The sequence below is a fragment of the Oryctolagus cuniculus genome, chromosome 6, assembly GCF_051225735.1.
Source record: "Oryctolagus cuniculus isolate XC-2025 breed Fujian yellow rabbit chromosome 6, ASM5122573v1, whole genome shotgun sequence".
Taxonomy (NCBI): domain Eukaryota; kingdom Metazoa; phylum Chordata; class Mammalia; order Lagomorpha; family Leporidae; genus Oryctolagus; species Oryctolagus cuniculus.
Genome location: NC_142872.1, coordinates 124343671 through 124363422, shown reverse-complemented (window position 1 = coordinate 124363422; position 19752 = coordinate 124343671). Strand labels below are relative to the sequence as shown.

The 19752-nt window shown below is 45.8% G+C and overlaps 1 protein-coding gene and 1 long non-coding RNA gene across 6 annotated transcripts in view; one reads left to right on the top strand and one right to left on the bottom strand.

The window, feature by feature from the left end:
- Positions 1-19752, top strand: part of NIPAL2 (NIPA like domain containing 2) — an 89743-nt gene that overhangs the window by 64050 nt on the left and 5941 nt on the right. For 3 of the 4 annotated variants that reach the window (XM_051843948.3, XM_089336368.1, XM_089336369.1), the window contains 3 exons: positions 7817-7913; positions 15062-15197; positions 17068-17156. In XM_051843948.3, coding sequence (XP_051699908.3) covers positions 7817-7913; positions 15062-15197; positions 17068-17156 — 322 coding nt within the window. The remainder of the gene's footprint in view (positions 1-7816; positions 7914-15061; positions 15198-17067; positions 17157-19752) is intronic. The other variant, XR_016236525.1, reaches the window with a different exon arrangement.
- LOC103348098 (uncharacterized) lies at positions 7869-8974 on the bottom strand. 2 transcript variants are annotated; one of them, XR_016236526.1, is made up of 2 exons: positions 8838-8974; positions 7869-8009 (listed from the first exon to the last, which is right to left on the bottom strand). It is a non-coding gene; the product is annotated as an uncharacterized LOC103348098 (long non-coding RNA). The 2 variants fall into 2 exon arrangements; XR_016236527.1 differs by having other exon boundaries at positions 7869-8012; positions 8838-8971.

Genomic DNA, 19752 nt, shown 5'->3' with positions numbered 1-19752 from the left:
TCCATTCACCACCAAAAATGTGTTCAAATAATATCCTCTTGCTGGCCCTGTCCACTTTCTCAGCTCCCTACACAGGGGTGGGGAACACCCAGCCCGCAGAATCATTTGGTCCGGCCCTGACAAGACAACCGACCGCAGGTGGGACTCGAACTTCTATAAATACCGCAGGCTAGTTTTTAAGTTGATAATTCTGTCTGACCCGTGAAGAATGCGATAAATACCCACAGGGCCTTTAGCAGGGAAGAGGTTCCCCACCCCCTATGGATCCCTCCCCACAAAGTACTGAACGGAGTTGCTTTTTTCCGCCTTGTTTCTTCTTGAATCTGAGCACCTTGCTCCATGGCCCGTTGTCTTCTCCTGGGACATCTCTTCCTGGGCTTCCTCAGTGTGTTTTCTCCCTTTCTCTGCTTTCTCTCTGACTAATCCACCCCAGGCTCTTGGTGGGCATCTCCTACTTTCCTGCCAGCCTCTTGCATCTGTTCATGGCACATACTCTTGCAGGGTCTTTTTTTTTTTTTTAAATTTATTTATTTTATTTGTAAGTCAGAGTTATATAAAGAAAGAAGAAGAGACAGAGAGAGGGGGGTCTTCCATCTGCTGGTTCACTCCCCAGTTGGCAGCAACAGCCGGAGCTGTGCTGATCTGAAACCAGGAGCCAGGAGCCTCTTCCCAGTCTCCCATGCGGGTACAGGGGCCCAAGGACTTGGGCCATCTTCTGCTGCTTTCCCAGGCCATAGCAGAGAGCTTGATCGGAAGAGGAGCAGCCGGGACATGAACTGGCGCCCATATGGGATGCTGGCAGTGCAGGCTGCAGCTTTACTTGATACACAACAGTGCCGGCCTGCTCTTGTGGGGTCTTTTAAATGACTACTCCCCATCCCACCATCGTCCTCCTCCCAGATCCCGCCTAGCTCTCCTGAACACCAGGTATGTGTTCTCATTAGCCCACTGTTGACTCACCCCTGCCTGACATGCCACGGGTTCCCCAAATTCAGCACATGAAGCACCGACCCCACTGTCTTCTCCCTGGCCTCTCTCCTCTCAGCCTCCCACATCAGAAGCCTGAGCATACTTGACTTTTCCCACACCCTCGTTCTGCATCCCCACCCCCTTCCTATTGGGTACTCTGAAGTCTCTTGAACTTGATCCCTCTTTCTGCATTCCCCTCACCATTGCATGAATTCAAGCTTTCGCCATCTCTTGCTTAAATGATCCAGCAGCCTCTTCATGAGTCTGTCTCCCCTACTGCTGACCATGAACACTGCAGCTACAAACACCGGTCACACCAGCACGCCCATCCAGCCATGTAGCTGTCATGCCTGTCTACTGTCCCCCGCCTCCTCTGACCCACAACTTCATCCTCTTACCACCCCCTGCACCCTCACCCCACTGTGCACAGCCCAGACGTGACCCCCTCAGTGAAATACTGCCCAATGAGCTGATCCATTTTCTGAGCTTTGCACGGGCCGTGTTCTGTCTTAATTTTCTTTTTACCTGTAAGCCCTACTCTAGCAGACCATGCACTTCTTCAGGGCAAGAACTCTTCCTGGCTGATCAGTCCGTTGTTCAGCTTACCAGTCCTAATGCCCTGCCAACTTAAACACCTGTTACTTGTGTGTTATGGCGCTGGCTCCCGTTCTCGTGGACTGTACTTCCACCCTAGCTTTGTCACTTCCTCCTCCTTCCCTTACGCCTGCCCTTGCTCAGCCTCAACCTGTGGGACTGGACTTCCCAACCGAGCCTCCCTCGGGGCTGTCATACTTTGTGCCTCGCGTCTGCCTATTTAGCTTCCCACTTGTCCACCGTGTTCAGTCCTTTAACGATCACAGCTTTCATCGATCAACTTAGAAGCGCTGGAGGGGATTTTAATCTCTGCGATTTACTTCGGCTCTTTGTACTTTGTTGGCTATTTCATGATAGCCCAGACTTGAAGCTCTACCAACAAATTACTAGTTCCTGCCTACAGGCAAAACAAGTTCTCATCCAGTAAGAAAAGAGTGACTGACGTAACTGGTGGCCAGAAAAGCGATAGCCTGACTTGAATCCTTTGGAGATTAAAGATGCATCAAGACTTATTTCCCGGAATAAACAGCATTGTTTGATGATGAGATCCCTTGTTTTGTTTTAACACCAGAGGAAATATTTGAAAAGAACCATACTACTTTTTTAAATATTTTATTTATTTATTTGAAAATAGAGTTACAGATAGTAACAAAGAGAGGGAGAGATAGACAGAAATGTCTTCCATCTGCTGGTTCACTCCCCAAATGGCTGCAATGGCTGGAGCTGAGCCCATCTGAAGCCAGTAGCCAGGAGCTTCTTCCAGATCTCCCACATGGGTGCAGGGGCCCAAGGACTTGGGCCATTTTCTACTGCTTTCCCAGGCCACAGCAGAGAACTGGATCAGAAGAGGAGCAGCCGGGACTAGAACCGGTGCCCATATGGGATGCCAACACTGCAGGTAGATGATTAACCTATTGCACAATAGCATTGGCCCCCATACTACTTTCTAATTCAACCTTCTATTTCCACAAAAAAATACTATGAAATTCTTTATATTTTGCCATTTGTCAAAATCAACCCTTAAATTCAGTCATTTGCACTCATCCATTCAACTGATTAGACGCCTAGTACAGAGTAGAATTCCTACAGCAGGGACTTGACAGCTCCAGGAGAGACTGTACTTAAGAATGTGTGAAAGTAAATGCCACAGAGAAAAACATAAACAATGCTGAGTATTTATAAGATAGCATAAACTAAGCCTTTACTAGAGTCACATTTGAATAGCACTGTCGGCATTAGACCCAGCAAGGGGAGGAATCTATATTGCACTTGTTTGGAATTTAACCCATTATTTAGTTTCCTCTCGAAGACTCTCAGAGAGATGGATTAGATACCAACATCTTCAGCAGAAGATCCATTTAAGTCTGCTAAACCTCTAAGTCAGGAATATTTAATCCTCAGGTGTAGCAAATTCTTTGCTTTTCCTGCAAACCATGAGGGCAAGGATGGCAGTTACAGTAATTAAACAAATTTTCAATGTCTAGTTCACCAATCTGTGAAGTATGCCAGGTATAAATACAGGATCTGAATTGTCTTTCAAGAGTATCCGAATAACTTATAAAATGAACAAAAATATCTGAAAGTCAGAGTCAGTTTTATATTTCCCCAAAACGGGATTGTAAAACTGCCGTCCAGACTGGCTCACGGCTCTGTTCTCCCCCGGTGACCTGGACCAGAGGGGCATCTGTTTCACCTTCCAGCCGCCCGCGGAAACAAGGCCCTGGAGGTGAGCTCCTGACCTGACACTGCTTGAGGTTCAAGGCCAAACCAGCTGGAGCAAGAGCCCAAGTAATGGCCTCTTCCGGGAAACTTGTTGTCTCTTCGAGGGTTCTTAGGAAAGAGACAGGTTTCCATGTGTTCCTGGGTGCCCAGGGCTGACTGGACCACAAGGAGCCTTAATTGAGCGACACCTACTAAGATGTCCTGCAGAGCCCGAGTGAGCACACATGGCCCTGGGCCTCCATGACTTCATGTTCTTTGGCAGGCTTGCCCGTGGCCACTGTGCCCACCCAGATTTTCCGAAGGACTATTCAAATCAAAACCTCTGTTGTGAACACAAAATCCTCTGCACGGGGTTTGTTCTCTCCCTGCCAGACAGAAGATGAAATCAGCAGAAGCAGGGGCCAAGCCTGTGGTCTGGTGTCATTCTATACCCAAAACCGCCAGCTAAGTCGACCTTTCTGGCAGATCTGCTTCGAAACCCACCAGCAGGTGTTAAAAACCTGAAAGGGGGGGGGGGGGGGGCTGTGTGTTTTTACAAGACATCGATATCTGCTGCGTGACGTTCATGTGCTTCGCTGTGTGAAAGCACGCAGCACTGCCGTACCGGAGCCCACACGCCCTGAGCCATCAAGTCCTGCACAGCATCGCTCTCTCTCCCTCGGGCACCATTATCTTCTGCCTCTGGTGGCGGGGACACCTAAGCTTAAGGTCACATGACTTGCCCCAAAGCACATAAATATTGGGGGCTTCAAAAAGTTCGTGGAAAAGGGAATTAAAAGATAAGTTTATTTTGGTGCAAAAACATTTTTTGCGATCCCTGCATAGTTTTTTCACATTATACATTTTTTTCCATGAACTTTTTGAAGATCCTGTCATAGTATAGGTTTCAAAGGCTTTTTTGCACCCAAATAAGCCCATCTTCATTCTATTTCTCTACATACTTTTTTTTGAAATACCCTGTGCTGAGTGGCAGGGCCAGGATTCCAAACCAGGCTGGTCCACTGTGGACACTCAATCCTGTGCCCTGCCCCGGGTACCTCTCCTGGCAGAATGATGAACGCTGACCCCCAAGGGGCAAATCTTCGTCCATACCTGGCCTTCAGGAGGGCCTCGGCTGAGCCCAACCCTTTGGGACAAAGAAGCGGTATCAGGAGCTAAGCTTTCAGCAAAGAGCTTGGTGAGAGAAGGTGAGCTAACCTTGGGTCAGAGTGTGGCTCCGGCAGTGAGGCAGCGGCGCTGACATTTTGTGTCTCTTTGCCACCTCGTCCCATGCACTTCCAGTGCTCTTTGTACCATAGGAAACAGGGTGATTTGTGTCTTTCTTTATGTTAGAGAATCCATTCACAATCAATGCAGAAAACTCACCCTGAGATTTCTGTTCTCTGCCAAGATGCCAGGGGTCCGAGACCCGAAATCGTTTTCTATGACTTCCATAATAAATTGTCACCACCTTAGTGGCGTACGACAACACCCCTTTACGAGCCTGCAGCTTTGTGGGGCTGTGTCTGACACAGGTCTCGCTGGAGCACAGTCAGGTGCTGGCAGGGCTGTGCTCCTCGCTGGAGTCTCCAGGGGAGAATCGATTTCCTTGCCTCTTCCAGCTTCTGGGGGCCGCCAGCATTCCTTGGCCCGGGTCTGTCTCACGTTGCAACGCTCTCTGACCGCAGCTGGGAACGTTCTTGGGCCCACTTGGATCTTCCGGGATAATCTCCCCGTCTCGCGGTCCGTAATCTTCATCCCAGCTGCAAAGCCCCTCTGCCGTGTGAAGTAACGCGATCACAGGTTTTCGAGATTTAGGATGTGGCCCCTGGGCTGGGGTGTGTGTGCGGGGAGGGGGTGTGGCCAGTGTCATGAACCCTGTTGAGCCTCAGTTTCCTCCCTTGTAGAACTGGAGATGTTCTAATAGTGCCTCGCTCCTAAAGCGGTTGTGAGGAGCCAGTAAGTTAGCTCCAGGAAAGCCCTCGAGAGCAAGCACAGCCCGCACTGGCCATGCAGGAAGCGCCACTGACATTTCTGAACTTGGAGACAGCAGTCAGGAAGGTAGCATCCTCCCGGGGCCCAGCAGCCGGGGGAAATCGCAGCTCCCGGGATTGTCTGCAGATGCACTGCTATTTTCAGAAAGAAAAAAACACGCAGTAGAAAATGAATTACCATAAATTCATACGGCTTGAATATTTTATTCCTGGGAGCTGTGCGACCTCCTGCCACAAGACAGAACCCAGAGCCGCGAGAGTCATGCCGTGAATAATGAGAACTCGTGTTTTATTTATCGGAAGCTGCAGAAAGGCATTTGAAGAAAAAGTCCTACATGGGTTTTCGAACTGGTAACAGCTACCTTCATCCCCCCATCCTGCAAATGAGGACTGGGCGTGCCGGTAGACGCAGCCAGCACGCGGTGTGCGTGAGTGCAGGAAGAGCTTCGCGCTGCCGTGTAGCGTCTGCAGCAGCAGACTTGGGGGTGAGGGGCAGCCAGGCGGAGCCCACACTTCTGCTCCCAGCGGTGAGCAGGACAGAGAGGAGGACGCCCCGTGTTCTGATGGCAGCTTTTAGGGAAGGCTAGGGAATAGGACTTTAATGGCTTTTGTAATCGAGTCAATTAAATTAAGGTCCTGGAAAATAAGCCCTATAAAGAAAAGTGAAAATAATCGGTTTCATTTGCCAGCAGGGGAAAACAGACTGAAGAATGATTTAATCTTCTGCGGTAAGATGGAAAGGTTTCTAAATGGGGACGGCAGGGTCCTCCCGCTTCCCTGCCCACAGAGGGATTAAAGGAGAAAGCCAATCGGCGAGCAGAATCTGGAACTGAAGCAGACTGAAGGGCTCCGCGCATCACACGCACTCCTGGAGCGAAGGAAGTCCCAAACGCCAGCGATTTTTTTTTGTTTTTAAGAAAAAAATTCCTGGTGATGCTTTTACTTGTCTGTGTCAGAAAAACAAACATTCACTTTGATGATTTCAGTCCAGGGACACCATCTCTTATCGAAAGAGTGTTAGTGATAGCTTAAGTTCAGGTTTTGGTCAGTGCTGCAAAAAATACTAAAAATAAAACAGAACTTAAAATTACACTAGACTTTTCTTAAGGGGTGAGAACACTTCAGGCTTTCAGTCAACTAATATGTGTTGGACACTCAATTTATTAGATATTAGGTCTTTTTGGCAAATAGTTCACAATAAATTTTAGGTATAGCTTACTCATTGGTTCCATAAATACTGAGTGACCAGCTATGTGCCAGACGCCGGAAACAGAGTAACAGACAGCAGGCAAGGTCCCTATTCTGGTAGGGGAGAGACAAGAAACACGAAGTACATGAATGAGAAATACAATATGGGAACCTGAAGCAGGGCTGTGCAGGATGACCGGGTTGGCTTTTTCAGGTCACAGTAGTTACGGAAGGCCTCGTAGAGGATGTGACATGAGCTGCCAGCTGAGACTAGGAATGGTTATACAAAGACCAATGAAAAAGCTGTTCAACCCGTGAACAGTGAGTGCAATAGCCCAGACAGAAGCAATCTAAAATTACAAAGAACAGAAAAAGGGACGTGGAAAGGCCATCGTGGCCAGCGAGTGCATCCAGGAGCAAGTGGGACACGATGCAGTTGATAAGTCGGCCGTGGCTTTGTAATCCAGGAGGAAATTTGGATTTTATCCTAAATGGACTAGGAAACCACTGAGGAATTCTCCAAAGGAGTGGCTGGATCTAATCTATATTTTTACCACATGTGTCATCCCGGATGAATCTCCTAAACATAATTCAGAGGGGAGGAAAGCAAGCAAGCGTGACTCCACTTCTGTAAGGTCTAAAGGTGCACAAAGGAGTCGGGTGCAGCTTGGGGACATAGAGGCGTGATAAACCACACAGAAGTGAATGGTGGGCTCCCGCTTCAGCGTAGGGTTCCTGGGAGAGGCCGAGGAGGAGGAGGAGAATGCAGTGAGAGATTTCGAAGGCCACGCTGGGTTGTGTTCCTGCAGTTGGGTAGAGTACTCGTCGTGTTACTAAAGGTACCTTAAACATATATGGGATATTTCCTGATGCAACTTGTACTTCTAAGGGATCCCTGTGCTCCTGAACGGCTGGTTTGTTGAAAGGCAAGGGTACCATCGGAGACGAGCTGGAAGCTTATCCCAGTAGTGCAGAGAGGAGGGCAGGGAGCCAGGCTCGGGGAGGAGCTTCTGGTTTGGGCCAGGGAGGGATTTTGATGCTGACATGAACTGAGGGGCCCTGAGGACCCATTGGGAAGACATTTTGGGAATCTAAGGCACAATTTGGGGTCGGAAAGTTCAGTGCTGCCCTGATTAGTGTGGAGTGTCCATTAAACACGGACAGGGAAACATCTGGTAGACCATCGGATGAGTGAGCCCAGAGTTGCAGGGAAGTGAGGCCTTTGGGCTCTGTCCGGGTGTCGCTGGTGGCTCTGGGTGACCGTGGCTGCTTGTGTCGTCCCCATGACTCCTGTGGGAGAGCCGTTGCAAAATCAGTAAGAGAAGCTTTGTGTAGAATAACTTACCCTTTCTCATCCTTTTCATGTCTAGATTTTAGAAATACTACTTTTCTGCGTCCTCCTGTATTTCCATAAAAGAAGAGGAGTGAAGCACATGGTGGTTCTGCTGGCTTTGGTGGCACTCCTAGGTGAGAGCGTGCTTTGGTTCCTGATCGCTGGCGGTGCTAGGTCATCAACAAGATCTGCAGGAAAATCCCCGGGCGTTCTGGTCCTCGTTTTCACCTCTGCTGGATGGATAGAAACCGAGTCTGAATTATATAAATTACACTTTAAACACAGTTGCCCTTTGTATCCTAGGGTTCCAAACTAGAGAATTCAACCAACCACAGGTCAAAGGTATTCAGCCCAAAAAAAAAAAAAATGCATCTCAACTGAGTGTGTATAGACTTTTTTCCCTTGTCATTAGTCCCTAAATAATTTACAGTATTAGGTATTCTAAGTACTCTAGAGATGTATTCTAAGTACTCTAGATTATACGGGAGGATGTGACTGAGTTACATGCAGCTGCCACGCCATTTTATAGAAGGGACTTGAGCATCCACAGATTTTGGTATCTGTGGGGCGGGCTGAGAGTCCTGGAGCCAGTCCCCTACAGATGCCAAGGGATGACTGTAATTGAAAACTATTAAAGGAGGAATAAACTAATGAACCCAATTGAAACTTTTGTGCCAGGAATTAGTTAGCAAGACCTATCCTGTTTACATTAAAAAAAAAAAAAAGAAAATACAGTTAATAAGAAACATAAAGGTAAGCAGGATGATTTTCCTGAACACCCTATTTCTTTCATTCATTGTTTCCCTGTCCATTTCCATTTCCATCACCACCACCCCCTCCCCCCAGAGCTCCTGGTCAGATTTGAGAACTGATGCTGGGTAAGCCCCCTGTGTATATATTAATGCAGCCTCTTTCCTCTCTCTCCTCCCCACGCACTCAAACACCTGCAGAGAGACCAACACCAGGAGATCTGACTAGTCATTGGGAAACTCCCTTTCTCGAATTTTATTTGCATTCTTCCTTCGCCTCTTTTTTTCCCAATAAGATGTCCTATATACCTTGTGTTGTTGTCTGTGGTCTGGTAGGTTGTACTGCACCACATCCGTGAGGGACTGGGCTCTTCATTTCTCGTTCTCATTTCTCTGTCCTTTGCGTGAAGGATTTGTGTTTGTGATTGCTGTTTAAGGGAAACAAATTGGCGGCTGTCGCTGAAGAGATCGGAAAGGAGACTTTATACTTGTTTCTTTTTAAACGATCGCCTAGAACCAAAGCAAACAGCTAAGGCAGAGAATGTGCACTATCCAAGAAAATATTAAATATAATGACAGTTTAGATAGGAACATAAGATGGCAAAATTAGGAGCATCCACACCAGCTTTGAACATAAAGATAAATGGGATGAGTTTACCTACTAAAAAATGGACATCAGAGAAAGTCTCAGGTTGATTCTGAAAAAGATTCTCAAATTGTATTCAGCACTTTTGCACTAATAGAGATGCAGGGGAGTGATTGAAATAGCTGCCACCCAGCCTGCTGGGTGCCGCTTCCTCCTAACCCCCAGCCCTGCCAGGATGAGCTACTAAGCATTAATGCAGGGAGCCACTAGATCCTTTTCCAGTGGCTCCAGGGCCAGCAGCCTTTCTGATTGGTTCCTGCTGGTTGCGAAATGTTTGGACCATAAATGAGAGTACTTCAACAATTTTGTGAAAATGAAATTAAAAGTATCAGTTTATTTTGGTGCAAAAACTTTTTGGTGCAGATTTCTTTTTCATAATACATAGAAAGTCTGTAATATAAAAAAGCTGTGCACAGATTTCACATTTTTTGGCACCAAGATATACTTTTAATTCCATTTTTTCACAAACATTTTGATGTGCCTTCATATATCAATTTCAATTAAAACAAGGTAACTCAGGTCTAAAGTAGAAGAAATCAGAGAATCATGATGTTACTAAGCTAAAAATCAAGACATAAATCATTTTTAAAAGGGCGATTTTATCTTGATAAAAAGTGTCTAGCCCACAAAAATGTCATATTTAATATGCTATGGAGATCTGCAGAAAATACAAAATTGCATTAACAGAAATATAAAGGGATTAGGAGACTTCTCTGGGCTCATGGAAGGTACATAGACATAAAAACATGTTAAGATAGAATATCTGCATAACTTAATTTGGTCTGGTAGCATTAATATTGGACTCTCTTGTGCCTGGGTAACATTTACAGTTGCTGACTATATAATTAGCCTCAAAGAAATCCTTGATAAATTCCAGGGAGCTGTAATAGTACAGGCCACATTCTGGGATCACAGAGTGATGTAAAAAAGAGAAAATAATGGCAGAAAGACATCAATAAAACCTACCACCTGAAAATGTTCACCTTCTTCCTAACCCACAGCTGGGCAAGGTGGAAAGCAAAGTTTCATTACAGTATATATTTTTGAAATTATTATGAAAACACTTAGTGTTAAAACCTATAGCTTGTGAGTAATGCTGCTTTTAAAGGAAATTAATTAAGTGCTCAATTCAAGAAGGAATAAAGGTAAAGAAAGCAGAAATGAGCAATTTATTGAGGCAAAAAATTAACAAAATAATGGGAAAGCAATGAATGATAAATAAACCCAAGAATTAGTTATTTAAAAAAACAACCAATAAAATAAATCCTCCATTAGAAAAACATCCAATATCCCAAAATAGAAATAAAACCTAGATAGATATGTAGATTCTAAATGTGTGTGTCTATACACACATACATACACATCCCAGGGGACTTCAAAAAGTGTATAGAAAGTGAAATTAAGAGAGTTTTATTTTGGTGCAAAAAATTCTGAAATCCTTGTGTAGTTTTTTTTTTCATGATATTATTTTCCATGAACTGGTTGAAGACCCCTCATTAATCAATAAATTGCTTATTTTTGAAAAGAAAGTAACTGTGAAGGAAGTGAAGGCATTGTTAACAAGTTACACTGTGAAAAAGAACCAGGGTCTTCAGACCTTCAAGGAACAGTGGCAGAGTTCTGATGATGGAAGGCTCTGAAGACATAGAAGGAAGCTTCTTTAGCACAATCAGATAATACCAGTCCCAAATCTGAGAAAGACAGCACAAATGAAGACGTCTATGAACGAATTTTGCTACTAAATATTAATTGAAAAATATTTGTAGTGTTACATAAAATGGAAAGAGTAGCACACACCCTTGTGATTAAAAACACACTTGAGGCCGGCGCCGTGGCTCACTAGGCTAATCCTCCGCCTAGCGGCGCCGGCACACCGGGTTCTAGTCCCGGTCGGGGCGCCGGATTCTGTCCCGGTTGCCCCTCTTCCAGGCCAGCCCTCTGCTGTGGCCCGGGAGTGCAGTGGAGGATGGCCCAGGTGCTTGGGCCCTGCACCCCATGGGAGACCAGGAAAAGCACCTGGCTCCTGGCTCCTGCCATCGGATCAGCGCGGTGCGCCGGCCGCATCGCGCTGGCCGCGGCGGCCATTGGAGGGTGAACCAACGGCAAAGGAAGACCTTTCTCTCTGTCTCTCTCTCTCTCACTGTCCACTCTGCCTGTCAAAAAAAAAAAAAAAAAAAAAAAAACACACTTGAAGCAAAAACTGGAAATCAGTGGAAGAGCAGAGGTGAGTTCTTTTTCTTTATTGCTGTTACAATATATTTATATGACGGTTTAAAAAAATGAGCTAAAAAGGAAGCTAAGGAAGTGATAATAATCAGGAAGAAAGGAATTTGCCTTCTAATGAGTGGCTCTCTCTGCTGTGGCTGTGGTCTCCTTTCTTTTTATTTGTGTATGTATGTGTATAAATATATATGCATAGTTTTTGACTATGTTGACCGTCTATAATCGTATAAATCTATGTGTACACAGTGCTGTTCTGACTTGTAAAACGACGTGTGGAATAACCAAATCCAGCTAGTTAACATAGCCATCACCTCAACCACTTAATATTTTTTGTGGTAAGAAGGTTTGAAATTTTAGTTTCTTAGCAATTTAAAAATGTCTACCAAATCTCAGACAGGGGACTACCCCAAATGTTTTTGTTTTGTTCTGTTGCGTAGCACGTGAATATAGTTAATAATCGAGAATCGTGATCTCGTTTCTTAAATCCAGAGCGTCTTAGCGGGGTTCTGTCGGGTGATGAGCTAGCTGGGGAAGCCAGGAAGTCCCTCTCTATCCTCCCCACACCCTGGCTTCCGAAGCAGAATTTCAACATGAATATTTATGGATCTAATCCGGAGACAGCGATGGAGGATCCAGCAATCTAGGAAAAAGTTCTTGGAACAGGACGGAGAGCTAAGAATAAACTGAGAGGGCCAAATTTCAGAACACGGTCAGACATGGGGGAGATGGTGTTCCATGAGGATGGTAATATGTTCCTTGTCGAGAGGTAAGCAAATGGACAAGACAGAAAGAACCATCTAGAACCTGTGTCACTGCGCACCGCAGGCCAGCGTGCCCGACCCTCCCTGGGAGAGTTTGCTGGTGTTGCCCAGAAGCCTTCACAGTGGCTGCTGACGCAGTAATGCCCATTCAGGAGGTTTTCCTGAGGAAAGAGGCAGAGCGATACACGCAGACACACAGAGCGACACTCAAGGATATTCTCCTAAGCCTCATTTTCAGTAGTAAAAGAAAAAAAGAATGCAAACCAAATACGCAACAGCAGGAAGTTACTAACATAAATTAGACATTCATACATTTTTTACAGCCAATAAAAATATTGATTTGAATGATACTTAATGACCTGGAAAACAGTGAGTAGCAATGGAAAACAGGTTCCTCAGAAACATATGGTGTGTACCATACAACTCACATGTTGTGATTTGCACATAGCTATACTTACAGATAGAAAAATAGCAATGTGCCCAATGTTAGAAGTGGTCTGGGGATGAATGTTGAGATTACAGGTGATTTCAGTTTTTCTCTCCAGATTTCTTAGAATTTTCCCAAAAATTTTAAATGAGCATATATTTTATGGATGTTTTAAAAAATGAACATAAACTATTCAGATTTCCAGTACTGGAGATACCTACTGACAGTATCTAAGTGTAGATTCTTCTAGCTCCTTCTTTCTGTGCATACTTAAGTGTTTTCTACTTTTGTGTACACACATTAAAATGCTCCTGCATTACATCTTTGTATTTCCACTTACCAGACTCTCTCTCTCTCTCTCACGCTCTCTCTCTCTCTCTCTCTCTCACACACACACACACACACACTCACAAAGCTTACATGTACTCAATACCAGCCTAGAAATAACTTGCAGAGTGACAGTAAATAGTGCTTAATCAGTCGGTGATTATACATGCTTTGAAAATATAATGATTAACTAGAGAAACTGATAGTTTGTTTAGCAGCTTAGTGAAACATTCTGGTTTTGTTTTTGCTTTTTGTTTAAGTATAATTTAAAATCGGGTGGTGGCTCAATTAGATGACCTTTCAAGTCCTTTGCAGCCCTGAAGTTCAGAGGCTAATGGAGCAGTGTGTTCAGTTCCCTCTCCGTTCATTATCCCTTTGGGAAACTTGGCAGTTCAGACCACAAGGCCATAACCACACTGTGCTCTAATTTCAGCAAAGTGTTTTCGAAGGAAATCAGGGTCCCTAAAGAGCTGAGCTCAAATTTAAACCATCAAGCGGTACACAGATCTCCTCTACGGATATTTTAAATTCCCAGATCAGAGACGGCTATTGTTGGAAAATGTAAAAGGATCGCATCAAAAGACATTTTAGGATGAAGAAGAGCCTGCTCACAATGGGCCTCTTTGTCCCAGTTGAGCCTCTTCAGATTGTTTTCAGAATTTCTCACCTGGCCTCCCCTGTTAATTATGAAATTTAACCAAAAGAAAATGCCTAATTTGGAAGTGTGCCCTGATACCCTTCAAGTTAAAGTAATATTCTCCATTTTTTGGAAAAGGAAATCATGGAGGGCTCTTCTTGGTTGGCCCTGACCTGCTATTTTAAACATATTCTTTATAAACACATACATATATAGAGAGAGAGATAATAGCTTTTCCAAAGCTAAAAGAACAAAGCTCAGATATATTGTGACCAGGTAACTCAGCAGCAACAAAGGGAGTATTTCTCCTTCACATTGCCTTTGACTTACAGTTAGTTGGTCTCATGTAAAAATTACCTTCAAACTTCCTGGGAGTTTCAGCTAAGTTATGTAATTATTTGCTACAGTAACTTCAGGGCACCTGGGCCGGAAAGAAAGCATTATCTTCATCCTGCAGAAGCAGGTGCTGCCAGAGAGTGCTCAGCGCCTTCCTACCCATGCAACCTTATTAAGTCACTTTTTTCTTAATTGCTATTTGGAAGCCACAAAACGTTTTTTCTCATTAGGGATGGATTTCCTCTGTACCATAGAAAATGAATAGATATCCTGTAAATCTTAGATGTATGGTGGGACGCTGAGAAATGAATTCTCAGCCAGGGTCCTGCTTCCCATTATTGTCTTGATTGACAACAATGTCCCTCTCCTAAACGGTTCACACACACGTGGCCCTAGCTCTACCAGGACACTCAGGCTGTCAGCTGCTTTTCCCTTTCCAGTCCTCTCATCTCTCTGGATTTATCACAGTAGAGTTCTGTGATTTCCCCCATTAATGTCACATGGCAACTCGGACTTTTTTATCTCCTTTCCCTAACGTTTTCATCTTTACCTCTGCTGCATCCTCCACAGGTGGGGCTGGCCAATAAACATTTGACTCCAGGGCCGGCGCTGTGGCTGGCTCACTTGGCTAATCCTCTGCCTGCGGCACCGGAATCCCATATGGGCACCGGGTTCTAGTCCCAGTTGCTCCTCTTCCAGTCCAGCCCTCTGCTGTGGCCCGGGAGTGCAGTGGGGGATGGCCCAAGTGCTTGGGCCCTGCACCCGCATGGGAGACCAGGAGAAGCACCTGGCTCCTGGCTTCGGAACAGCGCAGCACCAGCCGTAGTGGCCATTTGGGGGGTGAACCAACAGAAGAAAGACCTTTCTCTCATCTCTCCCTCTCACTGTCTGTAATTTACCTAATAAATAAATTTTAAAAATCTAAAAAAAATTAAAAAAAAAATTTTGACTCCAATGATTAAAAGTACCCAGTCACCCAGCAGCTCTTTAGCTAATCTCAGCAAATGTAACACAGAGCTGCCGCATGGCTAGAGTCGTAGCCGTACCTCTTACAACAGTTTTCCTTCTTAAAGCATGGTTGGCGTGTTTGCTACTCTCCCACGTAAACCTAAGATATTTATTTGTAATTCTGTCCCAAATATGTGCTTTATTTGTGGTGTTTGTTTTCTTTTTCAGCCTCATTGACTGTTATTTCAGTAAAAGCCGTCTCGGGCATGATCACTTTCTCTATGACGGATAAAATGCAGCTAACTTATCCCATCTTCTATATCATGTTCATCATCATGATAGCATCTTGTGTTTTCCAAGTCAAGTAAGTTAGCTTCTACATACTCGCTAATCTCTCAACATTCCTGTGCTTCTCTGAGCATTAATCCTTATTGATTTCAGATGATAATTAAAATGAGCTACAACTGATTTCTAAGAGCAAGGGGCCTCCAGCTTCTCCCCAGCCAGCATGCCTTGCTTTGTCTTTCGCATCCAATAATAAGTTTTTACTCGGCATTGCCTTCATGTCTTCTGAGTTCTAAAGTGTGGCCGTAATCCAGCTAAGTGCACTTTGATGCTTTCCTGATGCTCTTCTGCTTGTAATTAATATCCCTCGTACACAGGTTGTCATTAGCAATAAATCAAAGGGGCGGGTCCACATCCAGGGCTTCATTCTAAATCTAGGAGATGCATGAACCCTTCACCTTCGTTTCTTAGCTCATGCTCATGAGTTGCCCGGAGAGGGGCGAAACCAGACGCCTGGCCGGGAGGGAAACCCTTTCCCCAGAACTTTGCATCTCTGGCCAGAATTGGCTCTGTACCAGTGGGATTGCAGGGGGCTCGGTTTGTGTTCTCTTGGGGCCCCATCGTGGTGACGTGGAACATTTGGAGTTTCCGTTCTTCTCCCCGCCCCCACCTCCATCTGCTCTGATCATGTCCCCTGCATCTCACCTCGTGATTGTACCTTTGCCTGCTAGACTCTCTGGAGTGGCCAGGAAGTTATCTGTTCACCCCCAGAACACCAGGCACGGGGCCAGTGCCAGCCAGGAAGTCAGAGCTGGAACTTGGAACACGAGATCTTCGTTCTGTGGGTGCTGGAGGCTAGTCTAGTTGTGGACTGGGAAGAGACACTCTGCAAGCTCTGTGGAGAGTTTGCAGAAACTCAGTGTTTTGTCACCAGTTGTCTCTTCCTTAGATGACTGACTGTGTTTCTAATATTTGGATCTTGCTATTTTGTTTCTTCTCCCTTTCTTTGAATTAGTTGGGACTGCTATTTCCTGAGGGGCTTAGCGTAGTTAACGCCATGCTTTATGGATTTAAAAAGCAGATGGTATTGTTTCAGTCCCTGCACCCATCACATGGTAAAACTGGGGTTCCCAGACCCGGGTGCCCATTGCAGTCACCTGCGGACATTTGTTTGTACGTGTGTGTGTGCACATATTGACATGCCCATGTGTATTCCTTCATATGTGTGTATACACACCAACATGCATGCATACCTTGTTAGGTAACTGTGTAGTCTGTATCCCCCTTGCTTCCACCCTGGGCTCTACCCACCAAGATTTTTGCTGTCAGTTGCTCTAGAGTGGGACCTAAGCTTCAGTGCTTTTTCAGAGCACCCAGGATATCAAGGTGCAGTTTGCTGCCTTAGCAACCAGGCTAGTCCCTGGCGGGGCAGACCAGCGCTCTTGTGGGAACCTGCATTCCGCGTGGTGGCCGGAGCAAGAAGCCCGGCTCCCACATGTGCTCTGCAGCTGGAGCACTGAGCGCTGGTTTTGAAACATTAAACATTCCTGTACTTCTCCATCTTCTTTCTTGGCACGTGGCATGTCAATGGATAGCTATACTATTCCCCAGATATGATATTTAACAGATTCTAGGGTCCATTCTAATGAATCAGCCCCAGTGTGATACTGGTCCAGCAGCTTGAACCGCTTCCAAGTCAAACTTCTGTGGCCTCGGAATATGATTAATTGCTTTTCATTGTTACTGTTGTTGGTTTAAACAGACCATAAAACCTGACATCTGATCTCATACATCAGATGCATATAAGCTATGACTGCTGATTGGAAATGCCCTCTCGCTGCACTTCCTTTCGCTTTGTAGTCAGAGTTAAAGAACACGCATTTCTTGAAGTTATTGTTAACTTGTTGCTGAACGTCTCTCAAAGCTTCAGTAAGTGCCTTCTGCCCTAGGTTCCTGAACCAAGCCACGAAACTCTACAATACGACGACGGTGGTGCCAGTTAACCATATTTTCTTTACAACTAGTGCCATTATCGCAGGTGAGTTCTGGGTCTCTGGACATCCAGGATTCCACCCCCGGGCACAAGCGTGATTGAAGTTTCCCAGAGTAATGAGAGCATCAAGGAGTCTTTGGGTCATAAGGAGCTGTGCAGCCCACAGCCCCCTGGCCTCCACCCACCACGTCTGTCCTCGTGCACAGGTCGCTCTGCCGTCTGTGAGTGTCGCCCCGAAACCATTCAGTCTCGTATTGGATAGGAAATAGTCCTGCTGTCTGGCGAGGCCTCATTGTTGGAAACTGCCTCCTTATCTTGGGGCTGAAATTAACTTCCTTGTAAATTCAAGGCACACGACTCTGTTCTGCCTTCTGGAGTCTTCCCTGGCCAGCCCATCAGATAACCAAAGCGACGGACAGGTCCTCTTGAGTCTAGTCTCTGGGCCAGGCATCCCAGCTCCGTGAACTCTTGCCGACGTGCCCCTCTGTGGCTTGTTCAGAGGCGTCCCAGGACAGGTCTGACACACAAGGACAGAAACTGCTCCCTTCACTATTCAGGCCTCTCTTTTTCCACTATTATAATTCTTTTGTTTTTATGAACAAGTTTTTTATTTGACAGACACAATACTGTTAAAACAAAAGCTATGCATCTGGAGCTTGGTCTAGGAGGGGTGCCTGGCCTAGCAGTTGAGACCCTGTCTCCCACATCAGAGGACCTGGGTTTGATTCCCCAGCTCCGGCTCCGGCTCCGGCTCCGGCTCCGGCTCCGGCTCCAGCTCTGGCTTCTGACCCCAGCTCCCTGCAGTGCAGATCCTGGGAGGCAGCAGTGATGGTTCAGCGGGGTTCCTGCCACCCACAGGAGAGCTGAATTGAGTTCCCAGGTCCCCAGCTCCCAGCATTGGAATTGGATGTTGCAGGCCTCTGGGGAGAAAACCAAAGGACAGACTCTGTATCTGTTTGTTTCTCTCTCTCCCTTTCAAATTAAACTAATTAATTGATTAACTTTTTAAAACTTGGTCCAAACCAAAAATATGACAGATTGAACTTGGTATTGTTATTCCCTAGTTCATTGGCTTATTTAATATGTTTACCACCAGCCGGCACTGTGGCTCACTAGGCTAATCCTCCACCTTGCGGCGCCGGCACACCGGGTTCTAGTCCTGGTCGGGGTGCCGGATTCTGTCCCGGTTGCCCTTCTTCCAGGCCAGCTCTCTGCTGTGGCCAGGGAGTGCAGTGGAGGATGGCCCAAGTGCTTGGGCCCTGCACCCCATGGGAGACCAGGAGAAGCACCTGGCTCCTGCCATCGGATCAGTGCAGCGCGCCGGCCGCGGCGGCCATTGGAGGGTGAACCAACGGCAAAAGGAAGACCTTTCTCTCTGTCTCTCTCACTGTCCACTCTGCCTGTCAAAAAAAAAAAAATATATATATATGTGTGTGTGTGTGTGTTTACCATCTTCTTGTCTTGGTGTTTCATTTCTCAATGCAAAGTTTATATATTTTGGAGGTAAGTAGGAATTATCTGGTTCCTAATTAACACATCATTTTTTATTTTATGACAAAACATGACTGCCGGTGGGCAATTTTTATTTTTTTAATTTTTTAAAAGATTTGTTTATTTATTTATTTATTTGAAAGACAGGTACACAGAAAGAAGGAGAGAGAGAAGATCTTCCATCTGCCAGTTCACTCCCCAGATGGCCACAACAGTCAGGGCTGAGCCAGGCTGAAGCCAGGAGCTAGGAGCTTTTTCCAGGTCTCCCACATGGGTGCAGGGGTCCAAGGACTTGGGCTACCTTCTGCTGCTTTCCCAGGCATATCAACAGGGAGCTGGATCGGAAGTGGGGCAACCAGCGCCCATATGGAATGCCAGCACTGTAGACATCTATGCTTAACTATCTATGCCACAGTGCTGACCCTAGAGGGCAAAATTGATCCTCATATTTAAATAAAAATATTATATCCCAATACATCAAATTCTTTAGCATTTTTTACTTGCTAAAAAAAAATTGAGAAGAAAATTGCACACTGATGTGTCCTAGAATCATTAGAAAAGGAAAAATAAGACCAAAAAGAGCTATAGGCATGGCATACAGCCTTGTGGTTAATGAGAATAAAGAAGTGTAAAGAATGTGACTCCTGCGACTAGACAGCCTTCCTAACACTTAGCACATGGAGGAATTGCTGAGCCAGGGAGACTAGGACTTCCTGGGAGCGACCTCTGTTCATCTGATGTCACCGGACTGGGAAATGAAGTGAAGCTTCTTGGCTCATCTCTCTCTCTGCCTCCATCAGACATTTTAGATTAGAGGAGAGCATTTGGCACAGTTAGATTGCTGCTTGGAGTGCCCACATCCCATACCAGAGTGCCTGGTACCAGTCCTGGCTCCTTCACGTCCAGTGCAGCTTCCTGCTGTTCCGCATCTGGGAGGCAGCAGATGATGGCTGAAGTGCTTGGGCCCCTGCATCCACATGGGAGAGCTAGATGGAGCTCCTGGCTCCTGGCTTCCGGCCTAGCCCAGCTCCGGCCGTTGCAGCCACTTGTGGAGTGAACCAGCAGATAGAAGATCTCTCTGTGTCTTTCTCTCTCTCTTTGTAACTGATTTTCAAATGAATAAATAAAGCTTTATTTAAAAAGTTACGGG